The following is a 15813-nucleotide window of genomic DNA, read 5'->3' as shown; positions in this document are numbered from 1 at the left end:
CGCAGGGTTAAAAAGTATAAAAGGTTTGAGGGGGAGAGAAAGAGAGTCGGTTATATTAATAATAATATTAATAATTTCAGTCAAAACAAAAACTAAAAGGTTTGAGGGGGAGAGAAAGAGAGCTGGTTATATTAATAATAATAATAATTTCAGTCAAAACAAAAGGAAATATGTATAGTTTAGGAGCAAAATTGGTACTACCCCAATAGTTTGGGGGTCTATTTTTGATAAATCATGGTGTGAAGTGACATAAGTACCCCTTCCTTTATCTTCCATTTTCACTGCATTTGTATCTCTTTCCGGTGCATGTACATCGCTACTTCAGTTCTCTCTCTCACTCTCTCTCTCTCTCTGATCTTTGTCGCTTCCTTTCTTGCCCTTTTCTCTTCCCATTTTCCATTGATTGTTTTCTAATAATTATTTTTTTGTATGATAAATCATTGTAAATATGCACCAAGAATATAAGGATTTTTTTTCTCAATATTATGACTGGTTCCATTGTCACAAAGCCCAAGTGGGTTGATTGACACCATATAATTATTTATGAGTTAAGTTTTCAAGGTGCAAGAGTCGAGTTAATGAGAATGTGGTCCTAGTCTTCTCTGTCAAACCAACCTTGGACATCATCATCTCTGTGGAAGCTGTTTTTTATGGACATAATGCTAAAAATAGCTGTTGTTCAGGGTGAATTCTCTTCTAAATCAGCTTATGATCTTGATCAACGTAATTGGAGCAAGCCTTGGATGGGATGACACTCAACAAAACAAGGGTTGTTTATAGCTTGTTGCCCAAAAACTTTAAATGAAAACTGGTTTGTAGCACTAACATTGTTATGCTGTCGAGTCTCCTTGCGTTGCTTATTGATTGTCCATATATCAAGGAAAATGTTCTTCGTTTTCTTCGAGATTGTTGGCAGGTGAGTTCGGCTTTCTTCTTGAAAAAGTTTCATGCTGGGTTCTTAGGAGTGTGAGTCGAGTGATGACTCAATGCTGGGAGGCAGAAGATGACAAGAATGATTGATTGTCACCTACTGTTCGTATCTATGGCAGGTACGTCTAATCGTGCTATTACTGTTAGAGAATGTTTAAAAGCTTGTGAGATGGTGTTTGTAAACACAATCCTGGACTTGTTAGTGTTATTTTTTTTTAAAAGCTTGTGAGATGGTGTTTGCGAGCACAATTCTGGACTTGTTAGTGTTATTTTTTCAGATGAGTGCAGCACGTGGTCGCATCGTTTTAAAACTAATTTGGGATATTTACCTCCATCAAGATGGGTCTGTAGGCCGGTGTGGCAACATAAGCATGGACAATCTGAGATTGAGATGGATTTGGTGGTTTTGATTAATGTTGCAAGAGGTTCTTCAACTTCTTTGATGGAGGCTAAATCATGTGGTTGATTGATTCTTCACAATTTTCACCACAATGAAGCACTTTCTAAAAAGCACGCCCGCAAGCGAGCGCGCACATGCATGTAGGGAGAGAATGATGGGAGAAAAAGAGAGACGTGATCTTTTTTCTAACAAATGCAGAAAAATAACGATGATACATCATAAGTGGGTATATTCACCACAGCCTAAAATACTGGCAAATAGGCTCATAGCTATATTCACCATTCCTGCAGATTCCCCCCCGTTCCACTGTATCATTACAATTAATACATCAAATGGATCTCTCTTCCCAGTGGGTTCACCAGTCACAGCTGGATGTGGGATTTAAAGCAAGTAAACATTTCAATTGTATGTTGAAGGCCTTGGTCTTGGCGGTATATAAAAAGAGTTACCAAGATCAATTGGAGTTTGTAACAATGGGTTCCATCTATCAAATACAATTCGCCCACCCCGGCCAATTCTTCCATGAAATCTATATGGTGGCATTGATGTATCATTCTTCATTGACGAATCTGCTGGTGGTACAATGCCTGCAGCTGCCAACTTTTCTGGAACCAGAGGCTTTGTGAACAAAAGCTCTGGCTCAAGAGGGTCCTGTGTTTATCCATAAAATAAAAGAATTTAGGAGCATATTTCATATTCAAGAAAGGACAGATGGAAGCGCAATTTATCATCATCATATCACCAACTTATTGATTAGTAAAAAAAACTAATCAACTATTGTAGCAGTGACTATTTGTAGTGATTACTGCTTTTGGGAGTTAGGCAAACAGAGAGTGAGAGAGAGGACAGGTGATTCACTAAAGAATCCATCCCTTTACCATTTTATTGAGCCATCCAAGTGGTGTATGCCGCCGTCTAAACTCTTGCTTCACGGTTACAGCCGGAGCTGCCAGCGGATTGGAGTCCGTCACAGGTGGATTTTGAAGTGCAGGTCTGCTACGTGGACGGCTGTTTGCATGGTCATCTGAATCAACAAATTCATCTTCACTTGAAGCGAACTTGGAAGAGAGAGGGAATCCAGGAACAGCCAAGCTGTCTTCAAGGAGCTCAGTTTCATGCTGCACCAATGAAGTAAAGGATTACAAACAAAACACAGAAATTGCATGGCACAAACATACATCCAAATAAACAAATTGATATGTTGAATAATAGATGATCCAATAAAAAGAAGGGAAAAAAGGAAACAAGGAACCAACAATAAGGTACATGAGATACCTTGTACTTCATTTGGATCCTTTGGAGGCTCACCTCACTCTCCATTGCCTCTCTCTTTTTCTCCTCTCTCTGCATGCATACATGTATAGGCAGACAATGAGTGCTTCCCTTAATATGAAAAATCAATGACTTGCATTTTTCCATATATTCATTGAGTTTTCATCAGAAAAAATCCCACCTTAATCAGAGCCTCAAGTATGGTCTTGGCTTGTTCAAGGTTGCGTCTGACCTGAATATACAGGATAAAATAAAATAAACATGTTGAAGAACAGATATGGGAAATGATACGACTTATCAAAGAGATTACACAACAGAGAGCTGTTCAAATTTTGCTCACAAACCAGATAACTTACCAAACAAAAAACCTATGTCAGTTCACTTCATCCATTTTTCACAAGTTATGTCGTTTAGAATAAGAAACTTGCAGGCATACCAACCCATTAGACTTCAGAAAATAATTATTCTGAGTGATTCTCCTTGCATTCAAGGTCAGTGTGCATTTGAAGGCATGGTTAGTGAAGAGAAAAGATGTATCAAGTTGAAAAGAGAGAAGGAAAAATCATATGCTATGAACTGTTCTTCTAAAATCAGGTGAAAGTGGAATACTGCCTGTCTATAATGTTTCGCTTACAATAAGAGCCTCATCTGACAGATGTTCCTTAAATCCACTCTCCCACTAATTGAAGTGATGAAAAATAACCCTGTTCTCTATCAACAACTTATATTTAATGCCTTGCCTACCTGATGAAAAATAACCCTGTTCTCTATCAACTTATATTTAATGCCTTGCCTACACTTCCCATGCTATCCCCAATTCCTCATGTTAGTGACTTACACAGATTCTAACTCCATCCATCATGCAGAAATCAAAAAAGATAATTTGCTTTCCCAGGGGAATATTGACTGATGCATGACCCCGACCTCATACCAACCTTCTTCTTCCATGCTGAAGTGACTTACAGTCACTTATTTAAAAGAGAAGTTCAGTTTCCATGAACACAACAAGGATGCTATGAATGTGTAAGGTTATCAGTACACACACAACAGAAAGATGAAGGACAGGGTGGATAATCTGCCCACTAGCATGTTTATAGTAGGCAAACTTTTAGCAATTCTAAATTTTAGGGATTGTAATTGAGGTGTTAAACACAATTTGAGTTCAAGTTAATTGGGATTTGATTTAAAAAGGGGCCAGCTAGAAAGAGCTGTTAGTTTGGAAATTTGAGCAACAACATTAACTACAATATAGTTATATTTTGGAGGGCTTAATTCATTCAGTTGGTGAAAATTCTGAAGATGATTTAGGATGTTGGTACAACGAGAAGAAGGGGGTACATAACTACAATTCTAATGAATCAATAAGGTAAATGTCGCTAGTTGTGAGCAGTATGCTAAGACATCGTAGCAGTAAAATTTTGAAGCAGGAAAGGAGAAGAGAACTGACTTTTCTTTATGCACCAAGCCTCAACAAAAGATCTCAATCAAATACACACAAGGCCTTTCAAAGGCTTAGCAATCCTAACAGGACTCAATTTCAAAGCAAGAAAAATAAATTCCTGCTATTCAGACCAAAAAAGAAAAACAACTATACAAACTTATAGATCTACATTAACCAAAGATGAAATTTTCTAACCAGCTAAATACTTAAACAGTCAATTAAACTACCATGAATGCTTATTTTTAGACTAAAGTGAAATCTTAAGTGGCATGACATTACCACATTTTATTTTAAAGAGATCTTGTGACTAATCAAAATTCTTCCCTAAATTTGATATAGACCCAAAAAAATGCGGGCACACGTACAGCATGAGAGCACATGCTTCTAGCTTAGCCAATAACAGACCCACTACAAGATTCATGTTTATCTCATGGTTCTTTGCAAATATTGAAAGCAAGAATTAGTAGAGTATAAAACACTGGACTGGTGATATCTTCCAAGGAAATAAAAGTGTCAATCTTGAATGGGAATTTTGTATCGACAATAAGTAAAGAAATAATAGAGCTCACCTGGCGAAGCTTGTCAAATGATTGCACATTATTTTCCCTCCTTTGCATCTGCATAAAAGAGAAGGAAGAGTTTAGAAACCTAGAAACAATTTCCTTATTCTTTAAAGATAATGCAAGGGATATCTTTTTGTAGGAAATTCACTTAAATATCAAAAAACAAAAGCAAAAGTATATACCCTTCTGGTGTGCAGCCTGTGGGCCTTCTCCCTTGGTCTAAACACATTGTAAGGATTGGTATCATTAACTGGCGGAGGAGGCTGTACCAATAAAAAAAAAAACAGAGATAGAGAGAGAGAAAAAAAAAGCCAAGACTGGACAATCAACACACAAAAATGAGTCAAGCATAAACATTGATCTTAATAAAAACTGATTATTAACATTAGTTACCACTTGTCGTCTAAACCAGTTTCACTAAAAAAATAAAAAAAAGAGAATCTTAGCAAGTTAATTGAAGTCAACAATAAAAAGAAATCTATGAGGACAGAATGGTGGGTTTGGTGCCATAATCTTCCAAATCATCCTCAGAAAAATCTTCTTGAAATTAAAAGTTTCAGCTCTGTTAAGTGCATCTTCACCATTTTTGCAGCCATGATGACCAGACAGGTAATGTTAGTTTATAAAGACTGGCCAGTGTTCTTTGAATGAATTTTACTAAACCTTTCTCCAAAATTTACAATTCCGTAATAATTTTACAACGCTTAATCACATCCACTAATATCTATTAGTTCAAAGTGTCTTGATAAAGTTTCCAGAAGTATTGTTTATCATCAAAAAATTTAAATATTGATTTCATGCAACTAACCTGCAAACGCCGTAGAATTGGTTTCTTCCATCTTTCACGCTACCAATAGAGAAAGAAAAAAAAGAAGATAAATATTCAATGATATGAACAGCTATATCACAACTGTCAGCTCTTTCACTGAGCATAACTTGATGTTAAATCTCGACTGGAAATATCATAAGAATTCAAAGCAGAATGCTGCAACTGAAGTTATTTATCATAACTCGAAACCATTACCTTATCTTTCCAATAATTATAGACAGACTGGAAAACTGCATAACGGGTGGACTGAGTTTGAGGTTGAGCTTGCAAGGCCTGAAAATAAAAGGAATGAAAACCAAAAGGAGGTTCAAAAGCAATGAGCTGTATATATATTGATTAGACAAAAAGAAACTCCATATGAAAGAATCATAACTAAGAGACAAGAAGTATCAATATTGTAAACATGAACTTTTAACTCCATTTCATGGCCCAATAAGGTTTACAATCAATGTATTTAGTAGGAAAGTCCGTGTTTAAGGAAGCAATAAAATTGCAAGACAAATGATCAAGCTACTGGCTTTTGCACATGACTAAAAGCATGGCAACATAGAGGAATTGAAGAATGGACACAAAATTTAACCTCAAGAGCTGCATCAAATTGTAGAAGTACAGGGATTGGTGAAGCAAGAGTAGGCGTTATAACCCCTGCTCTTTCCCGAGCTTTATGATCCAACACCTCCAACTTGAAAAGCAGAAGTTCAAACCTATATTATAACATATTTATTTAGAAGAAAAAATCACAGTTAGCAGCAATAATAACCTCCTCATTACTAAAAAAGGAAAATTAATTTACTTTTCAGGCGAAAGATTCTTCCTATCCTTTTTGTAGAAATCATGAAGCCAATCCTCATCCTCATTATCCAAATCATACTCAACAAACTCACCAAGCTCAGCTCGAGCTGCAAAAAAAGAAAAGAAAGAAATTATAAAATAAATTTGATTTGTTCAAAGAAAGAAAGAAAGCAAAAGGCAATGAGAAACTCACCTCCCCTAGCGCGAAGATAGGAAGTGGGGGGAGCAAAAGTGCGACCATAATCCCTTTCATAGGTATCAACAACGACAAACTGGGGAGTAGGTATTTCGGCAGCAAATTTCTTTGAAGGAATAATGTGGTGGTGTTGGTGGACATCATTTTGGTCAATATCAGGAGTAGGAGCAGGAGCAAGTGAAGAAGAGATGCGGAGGAGAAGCTGCTGCTGCTGCTGAGAGTTGCGTGTTGAATTCGGAGTGTTGTTGTCATCTTCTTCAAATTCTTTAACAGATTTTACGATAGGCAGTTTCTTGTGAATGTCCAGCGGACGCGGTCGAAACGAAAGCCTGCTCATTTCTTCCTTTTTAAAAAAAATGATTTGGGGATTTTGTTTTGTTTTCTTCTTCTTCTTCTTAGTATAATTCTAGGGTTTGCTCTGGCCTCTGACGGGAGGAGAAAAGAAGCCGCCTTTGACTAGAATGAGAAGAGTAAGGTAAGGTAAGGTAATGGATTGGAATGGTAATGAATAATTTAGGGTTTCAGAAAGAAAGGAAGAAGATGGTGAGATGCGACTGATGGACGTCACTGGCTATCGCGAGGGAGGAGTTTAGGGTTCCAACTTAGAATGGGGACCACTTTTTGCCTTTGTTTTTCCCATTCGTCTGGATATCACGGCTGAGGGATCCAATTACAAATGATCTTTGTTTGGGGATCAAGTTGATTTATGGTTGGGTGACAAATATGTTATTTTCCATCCCTTGGATGTTTTTAAATTTCATGTATAGGATTAGTAGTTTCTATTTATTTATTTTAAAAAAAAAAAAAAAACATACTTATTATCTGATTCTAGGTAAGTCTTCGCTCTCCTAGAGCATCATAAATCAATTAAAGATTAGATTATCTGAGAGTATTAAATTAACAGGTCACCATCTACATCTACAAAATTAAATTAATGTTAACACAATACCAATAATGTCATTTAATAATGTTTGATGGGCTATTCAAAATAATATTTTTATTTATTTTTTATATTAATATATCAAAATTAAAAATTAGAAAAAAATATTAAATCTTTTTTTTCAAAAATTTAGAAAAATGCATGGTTAATTAGCACTCCCAAATAATTAAGTGGTTACATTTCAATTTATTTTATTTTTTTTGGAAATAAAAAAAATAATATTTTTTTATTTTTTCAAAATTTTAAAAAAAAAATCTCAAACAAACACACTGTAAAGTTTAGCTACTAGGAGTTTTGAGACATGGTTAAATCAATATTTTCTCTTTATGTTATGGGGTTCTGATCATCAAAGCATTCTCTCTTAAATTGTATTCCATGCCATCAAAGATTAAATTGTGGGGAAAGGTGGAGTAGGACAGTAAAATATAAAACCACCTGCATGATATTTTGATATAAAGACTTCAGAAACAAAAGGCTGATTGCTGCGAGGATGTCATGGTTCTATCCCATGCAAGAGCAGAAAACACAAAAGACCTGCAACGTTTTTGTGTTCATGCATCATCAACGGTCTACTCCTTTGCTTGAATTCCACAACGTACTTCAACATTTTTAGTGGCTCCACTGCAGTCTGAGCCCATCCATCCAGGGCCACCATTTTCTGGTGTCTCCTGTGGTGCTTCTTCCACGACCCAATCATCCATGGCATCAATCTCTTCACCCACAACATTGTTTCCAACACCATATCGTTTGTTTTGCAGCTGCAAGTTATAATGAACAAATGCCAAGTCATTCAATCTTTGTTGCTCGATACGGTTCCTTCCGTCCATGAGAAGTTTCTCGGCCATACCCTTCTTCAGGTTATACCTAGATGCACCATCACAAGTCTAGCTCAGAATTCTGATGGCAAATCTTTGCAGCTCAGGACATTGTTCCCATAGGTACACCACCATTGGGCCGCGTTTGAATTTATAGGGACATCAAAGTTAATAAATTTCGTTCATGACCAACTCAATGATGCAATCAAGATTAACGGGAAGGGGGGTAGATAAAATCAAAGAAGGAATAGCCTTTACCTGGAGAAATATTGGTTCTTTCGGCAATTGCTCTCCCCTCTTCAAAATCACCTCTAGCATGTCTATACTCGACAAGCTGAAATGTTATTATAAGTTGAGTGCGCTGGTGTGCTACCATACGAACAACACAGCATAACAGGCCAAATGTAACCTCTGGATCACTATAGAAATCAGTTGAATAAAACAGACATGGGTTTAAATAATAACCCGCTGCATGAAGAGGGCTATAGAGATGTGCATCCCATATGTCATCAATTGCTGTCCAAGAAGGAATATAATCTGGTTTCTAGTTTTTGAATTCCCTTTTAATCGTCTCTTTTACTTGATCCATGGTTTCATATATGTATCCCACCTGTGGTTTATCAGACTCATTAACCAAGCAAAGAACAAGCAGCAGCGGAGAAGATGCTTTTGAGGCCATCTCTACTCCATTCCAGAAGGATTGATCCCCAACCAGACGAGCCACTCGCTTTCCCTCAGCAGTGGAAGAACATACTGAGTTCTTCCACTCAGATGATTCAAACATCCCCTTCAAGTTGTTCTTTTCTGATACAATATTCTCCAAGGTGAAGAAAGGCATAGCAAACTTCATCTTGGAGGGCTTTATCAAGTTGCAGTCATCTATATGATTTCTCATTAGCTTCAAAACTTCTGCATGTCTTTGAAGAACTTCGCAATGATATTTGTTTTTTCCAGCATAAGCTCAATGCAATGAGATGCACTCACACACCAAAACACACGTCAGCTCAAAGTTATTAAAATCACGATTTAACTCATAAAATTATATGATTTAACGAGTTAATGTAGGCTTAACATGCTAAATCGTTCATAAAACTCTAAAATGAGTGAAATCGAGTTGAACTCTGGTAAAATCATTAAAATCAGATAAAATCATGTAAAATTACGATTTCACCACCGATTTAACGATTTTATTGCAGAAAATAAAATTATTATTGCTATTACAGGTGTCCAACGCCTATTGGCATTTAGCCTATTGCTGTTACAGATCAAAAACAAAAATTGCAAAATCATATTCTTTCGAACTTTCATTGTTTAACTTTCACAGAGACAATTTGATGGTGAGAATTCAATTTCAGCTTATGTTATATGCCTCAATTAATTAGCAACTCTCGTAGCTCAAGAGGAGGCATATGAGAGGCAACAAGCAAAGTAACTATGGTTGAAGGAGGATAATTTGAATACAGAGTATTTCCATGAGATGGCTTCTAGTAGAAGAAAGTGTGCGGGGTGAGGTGTTTGATGAGATGTAAGGGACGAACAAGGTTGTGTTGGGGTATCTTTTCCAACTGTTCGATAAAAATCCTAACTCAAAATCACTTTTACTAAACTGTATTTAACCATGTGTTTCAGGCTTTCAGCTGCACAAAATAAATCATTGCTGGCTCCAGTGCAAGATAATGAAATAAAAAGAGTTGTTTTCCAGGTAAAACCTTATATCTGTTGAGGATTATTACAGAGATAATTTATTGCAGAGATAAATTAATTAATTGCCGAATTAACATTTCAATTTTAGTATTAGTTTTATAACTTTTATCCGTATAAGAAAAATATTTTTATTTACAATTTTTAAAAGAATAAATTTAAAAACATACATGTCAATTAAAATTAATATGAAATAAATTTTTACATGTAAAATAAATAAATAAATTATTTTATCTTCTATATAATCAAAACTTAGTGCAAAAAATAAAGTTTTAGTGCAAAAAATAAAGTTTAGGATGAAAAGCTAAAATTACTTGGCTAACTAAATTATTTTTTCTATATAAAAAATATAAGATACCATAATAGCTGTTGCCAATCAATATTTAAGAAAAAAGATATTTAATTTTAAATTATTTAAATTTTTATTTGAAGAATATATTTTAAAATGTTTGAATTATGTATAAATTTTTATTTGAAGTATGTATTTTAAAATATTTTAATTATATATAAATTTTTATTTAAAATATATATTTTAAAATACTTTAATTATATATGAATTTTTATTTAAAGTTAAAATATTTTAATTATATATAAATTTTTATTTAAAACATAATTTTTTTAATATATTTTAAAATTTCTTATAATCTTACAATTTTAAGATGCAAGTTTATTTTATATTTTTCATACCATATCAAAATCATAATTTTAACAACCCTGCACCAGCTCCTTTGCATAAACTGTTCGCCTACAAGCCCTGCCCATCCTAAAGTAGAAAATGCCACATTTTGAACAACATTGTCAATCCCAACCTCCTCAATAACTCCTTCCAGCAACAATTGTAAGGCATTCACATCATCAATGATCGCTGAAACATCAGCTGAGCGAAGATAAGTTGGACCCACAGGGCATTCCACAACAAAACTAACCAGGTTGCGACCCTTCTCATCAGCCCATCCATCCAGCAAAACACTGCACCCAGTGCTTGCCCATGAGCGACTAATCTCCTTCACATATGTTTTTGTCTCTTCTACTTCATCATGGAGGATCCACCCTTTTAAATCTTGTAAAGCTGGGACCTTATATGGCAAGTGACCATCACCAAGAGTGGCATTTATCATTCTCTGGAAGCTAGGCACAGTGGCAGTGGTTAAATCAAAACCTGTTTCGCAAAAGAATCTGCCAATGCATCTTTGAGCTTGCCTTGACATCTCTTTTGCTTCACCACTCATGAATGTTTTGGAACCTATTCTTCCATTAATTACTGAAACACGTGCAGTCATGTGATCTTCCACCACAGAATACATCTCTGCTTGCATTCCACTCCCACAACCTGCAGTTTGATTGGCATCATTCTTCATATGCTTAGCACCATTCGAGTAAGAGGAGTAACATCTCTTCCAGGGAAGATCTGGATGATAAAGATTCTGAACTTCCTTGCCGAGACTCACTCTCTTAGATTCTAGCAACATGTACCCTCACTTTTTCAGGAACCTTCTCACATTGCACTACACCCCCTCGTATACCTCCTAAGTGGTACTTGAGACGGGAGAAACCACTCATCACTTTACCACAGTAATTGCAATGAAATCTTGTCCTTTTCTCGTCAAGAGCAGCACCATGGTCATGAATATTCATGGACACTCCACCAACAGTCATTATGCTAAATCTAAGAGAAAAAGGAATTCTTAGAATTGCACAATCTTTAGCAGGGAGCCCTCAAGATGCCAAAAGTCCAAATCAAACGCTCTCGTCAAGCTTCAGCTGCAAATTCACATAAACAGAAAGTGGACATCTTAAGGGACAAACACAAAGTTTGCAGTTTCAAGATGGCAACTTGAATAATTTAGGAAAGGATACATAGCTGTAATAGATAAACATAATTCAACTTAAAAAATAGATTTGGGATAACAAGAACAGAACCAACACTGAAATGGGAAATAAAATAATAAATCAAGCATGAAATATGGAATAAAATAATAAATCAAGCAAATTTAGAACGGAACATGAAACAAGGTGGCATCTTTAACTTTCAAGTTTTAACAGGCAAACAAGTTTGTGCTCGTTGTTATCCACAGAAAATCTTCTAGTGAAGGGTATTTAAGAACTAAGGCACCATGAAGATTTCAGGTAAAAAATATAACACCAAAATTTTGGTCACAACCCCAATATCCTTGCTTACCATCAAAATCCAAAGAAATTTCAGGGACACCCAAATTAAGCCAAACAGTACTAAGAAAGCACACATTCCTGATTCCACTAAAAGGGAGATTCCTTTTCTAACTCTAACTTATGGACAACAAAACAACTCAAGGGAATATAATTGCAGAAGTCAAGAAACTTTATTTTATAACTCTCGAGCAACGCCCATTTCGTACAAGCAAATAACAGAGACCAAAGAAGCAAGATTTCATCTTTGGAGATAAAAGCCTAAGCTCTACCCAACAGAGAGTGGAAGAAAAAGAAAATAACCTTTTGGCGCTAACAATAACTAAGATTAAAGCTTACCACCAGAAAAATATGGATAAATTAGAAGCATCAGCGTGGTTTTACACATTCAAGAGACCAAAACAACATAGAGAGTGAAAGAAAAGACGTACCTATTAGAGTGCAGAACCGGAGAACTAAGAGAGGGTGACAAACTCGCAAAGAAAGATTGAAACTTGATCACCAAGACTAATCCTGTCACTTTAGCTTTTCTTTCATTTGCAGTTTGTCTTTATATCTCCTGTACTCCCCCCTCTCTCTCATTTCTGTGTTCTCTTGTCTGTAACTGTAAAAATGGTTTTGACTGACTGAAACCCAAGGGCCTTGGACACGTGCCTGAACCTTTGCTGTCTTCTGTTAAATGCTGATGCTGGTTCTGTTCTGTCATTAACTCTTAACTTAACTCCACAGTCCACGCGCTTAAGATTAACGCGCCACCATCCCATTTGATAGGGCATAGTTATTAAACCCAAATTGATGGAGTTTGTCAAAAAGACGGTCGGTGTAACTACTTGATCGATCTAGCAGGTCAATTTGGATGAGACTCGGTATTTTTTTTAAATTTAAGATTTAAAATTTATCAGTATATATATTTTATATTTTCAAAAAAAAAGTTGTGTTTTTTTAATGTAAGATAAAAAAACATTTTGATTTAAATATTTCAACTTAAAAAAATAACATAAAATCCTTTTAATATAGGATTTGAAATTAATTATTATATATACTTTATGTTTTCAAGAATTTTTTTTTTTAATATGAGATTTGAAACCCATTAGTATATATACTCTATATTTTCAAGAAAAAAATTTATGTTTTTGCAATGTAAAAATTAAAAATCATTAGTATATATATATTCTATATTCACAATAAAAAAGTTATGCTTTTTTAATATGAGATTTGAAACCTATTAGTATATATACTTTATGTTTCTAAGAAAAAAACTATATTTTTTCAATGTGAAATTTGAAAATTATTAGTATATATACTCTATGTTTACAAGAAAAAAACTATATTTTTTCAATGTGGAATGAAAGCTTTTTTTATTTAAATACTCCAGTTTAAAAGCTTAACATAATATTTTTTTAATATAGAATAAAAAAATTAAAATATTATTTAAAATTTCATTATTTATAATATTTATGGCCTATATTTACATGGATTTTTTCTTAATTTTTTCATATATAATATTAAAACATAAAAAAAATTAATTAATTTTTTCGAGATAATACAAATCCTACTACTTTTACATAAATAATTTTAAATTAAAAATATATTAAAATAATATTTTTTTAATTTTTTAAATCAATGTGAGATAAACTTTGATAAGAGGTATTTTTAATATTGTTTTTTACTATGCACCAAAAATTTAGTTTTGATTAAACCGGTGTGGTTAGATTTCTAAATCATAATCAAAACTAAATTAAACCTGAATTATATGTTATATTTTTAAATAAATATCTTTTAATTAAAAAATATATTAAAATAATATTTTTTTTTAATAAGTGCAAGTTGAAGAATTTTTTTTTATATACTTGTTTACTATTTATCATATATTTAATTTTAACTAAATTGATTTAACTCAAATAATTGTAATTTTATAAAATCAAAAATAAAATTTTATCAAGTCATAAATTAGATGTGTATTTAGTAATATGATATCTAATATTTTTATAAAAAATATTTTTTAATTAAAAATATATTAAAATTATATTTTAACATTAAAATAATAAAATATTAATTAAATATTTTTTTAAATATTTGTTTTTTTAAAAAAAAAAACATTGATGGCAGTCCACGCGCTTAAGATTAACGCGCCACTAGCCCATTTATTAAACCCGAACCAGCTAACAGGTCAACCTAAGGCTGAACTGGTTCGAGTTTATCAAAAAATGGTCAGTGTAACTACTCAATTGACCCAGTAGGTCAATCTGGACGAGACCCGGTGTTTTTTTTAAATGTGAGATTTAAAACCCATTAATATATATATTTTATATTTTCAAGAAAAAAATTATCTTTTTTTAATGTAAAATAAAAAAAAACCTTTTGATTTAAATATTTCAATTTAAAAGAATAACATAATATCTTTTCAATGTAGAATTTGAAACTAATTAGTATATATACTTTATGTTTTCAAGAAAAAAATTTATTATTTTTCAATGTGAGATTTGAAACCCATTAGTATATATACTCTATATTTCTAAAAAAAAAATTATCTTTTTTCAATATGGGATTTAAAAATCATTAGTATATATATTCTATGTTCACAACAAAAAAAAAACTATGTTTTTTCAATGTGAGATTTGAAACCCATTAGTATATATACTCTATATTTCTAAAAAAAAAATTATCTTTTTTCAATATGGGATTTAAAAATCATTAGTATATATATTCTATGTTTACAAGAAAAAAACTATGTTTTTTTCAATATGGGATAAAAACTTTCTTTATTTAAATACTCCAGTTTAAAAGCTTAACATAATATTTTTTTAATATGGAATAAAAAAAATTTTAAAATATTATTTTAATTTCATTATTTACAATATGTATAGCCTATATTTACATGGATTTTTTCTTAATTTTTTTATATAAATTATTAAAATTTAAAAAAAATTAATTTTTCCGGATTGACCCATGAAACCCAGGACCTGGGACCCACCCTTGGGCCGGGTTTAATAACTATGGATAAGGGTAGTGATTTTTAGTGCTAATAAGGTGTTTAAATGCGTTATTTGGAGTGACGTGGTCTGATCAAAACAGGTGTCATGTGTAACTTATTAGCACAAGTGGAATATCAACACATTTGCTTATCTGTGTTGGCATGAGTTGTCCTCTACAAGATTATAAGAGGAAAATTAGTAATATATTCATTAGTTAATTAAGCCCATAACTATATAGCCATAATTGAAAATTTACGTTATTTATGTTATGGTTACAATCTGTTATATATATCCTCTTATTAATGTAAATAAGGCATTGGAGATAAGAAAGATTTTTCTCCATGATATATCAGAGCATACCGATCCTTCTATCAAATTCTTAATCAACTTTGTCTCTTTTCATGGTTGACATTGAACCCTAAATTGAGGAATCTCCATCTTCCTCCATTTTAGCCGAATTGACTACGAGAATGACTGAAGTTTTGAGCAAAACTTCAGCCCCAACCTAGACTTCTGATGGTGTTACTACACCAATTTGCAATAAGTTGGATGGCACTAACTATGCACTTTGATCCTAGGTGGTCGAGATGTATATCTCGGTAAAGATAAACTGGGATATATAAATGACAATCTATCTCAACCTCCTTAGACAAGTTCTGTTTTTCGATGATGGAGTACTAACAATGCAATTGTTAAAGGGTGGCTGATAAATTCCATGCATCCTTTGTTATGTGTGTGGACACAAATGGTCGGTGGCAGCCATGGTTGACATGGTTATAGTCAAATTGGGGGT

At 33.4% G+C, this 15813-nt stretch overlaps 1 protein-coding gene and 1 pseudogene across 1 annotated transcript; both read right to left on the bottom strand.

The window, feature by feature from the left end:
- Positions 1–1487: 1487 nt before the first annotated feature.
- Positions 1488–7049, bottom strand: LOC105116572 (enhancer of polycomb-like protein 1). The gene is made up of 11 exons (XM_011013990.1): positions 6421–7049; positions 6229–6334; positions 6016–6139; positions 5631–5708; positions 5415–5453; positions 4789–4869; positions 4613–4660; positions 2784–2834; positions 2606–2674; positions 2209–2448; positions 1488–1981 (listed from the first exon to the last, which is right to left on the bottom strand). Exons 1-11 carry the CDS (start codon positions 6758–6760, stop codon positions 1730–1732), a joined length of 1428 nt encoding a protein of 475 aa, XP_011012292.1. The 5' UTR covers positions 6761–7049; the 3' UTR covers positions 1488–1729.
- A 774-nt stretch (positions 7050–7823) lies between these two features.
- Positions 7824–12617, bottom strand: LOC105116571 (uncharacterized; annotated as a pseudogene).
- Between the last annotated feature and the right edge of the window lie 3196 nt (positions 12618–15813).

The sequence above is a fragment of the Populus euphratica genome, unplaced genomic scaffold, assembly GCF_000495115.2.
Source record: "Populus euphratica unplaced genomic scaffold, PopEup_1.0 scaffold993.1, whole genome shotgun sequence".
NCBI classification, from domain to species: domain Eukaryota; kingdom Viridiplantae; phylum Streptophyta; class Magnoliopsida; order Malpighiales; family Salicaceae; genus Populus; species Populus euphratica.
This window is presented reverse-complemented; position numbering and strand designations above follow the sequence as displayed.

Coding starts and splice junctions, on each gene's coding strand:
- LOC105116572 (XM_011013990.1), bottom strand. CDS start 6,760: ATGAGCAGGCTTTCGTTTCGACCGCGTCCGCTGGACATTCACAAGAAA. Junction 6,140..6,228: donor AAGAATCTTTCGCCTGAAAA/GTAAATTAATTT, acceptor GTTATAATATAG/GTTTGAACTTCTGCTTTTCA. Junction 4,661..4,788: donor ACAGGCTGCACACCAGAAGG/GTATATACTTTT, acceptor TCTTTTATGCAG/ATGCAAAGGAGGGAAAATAA.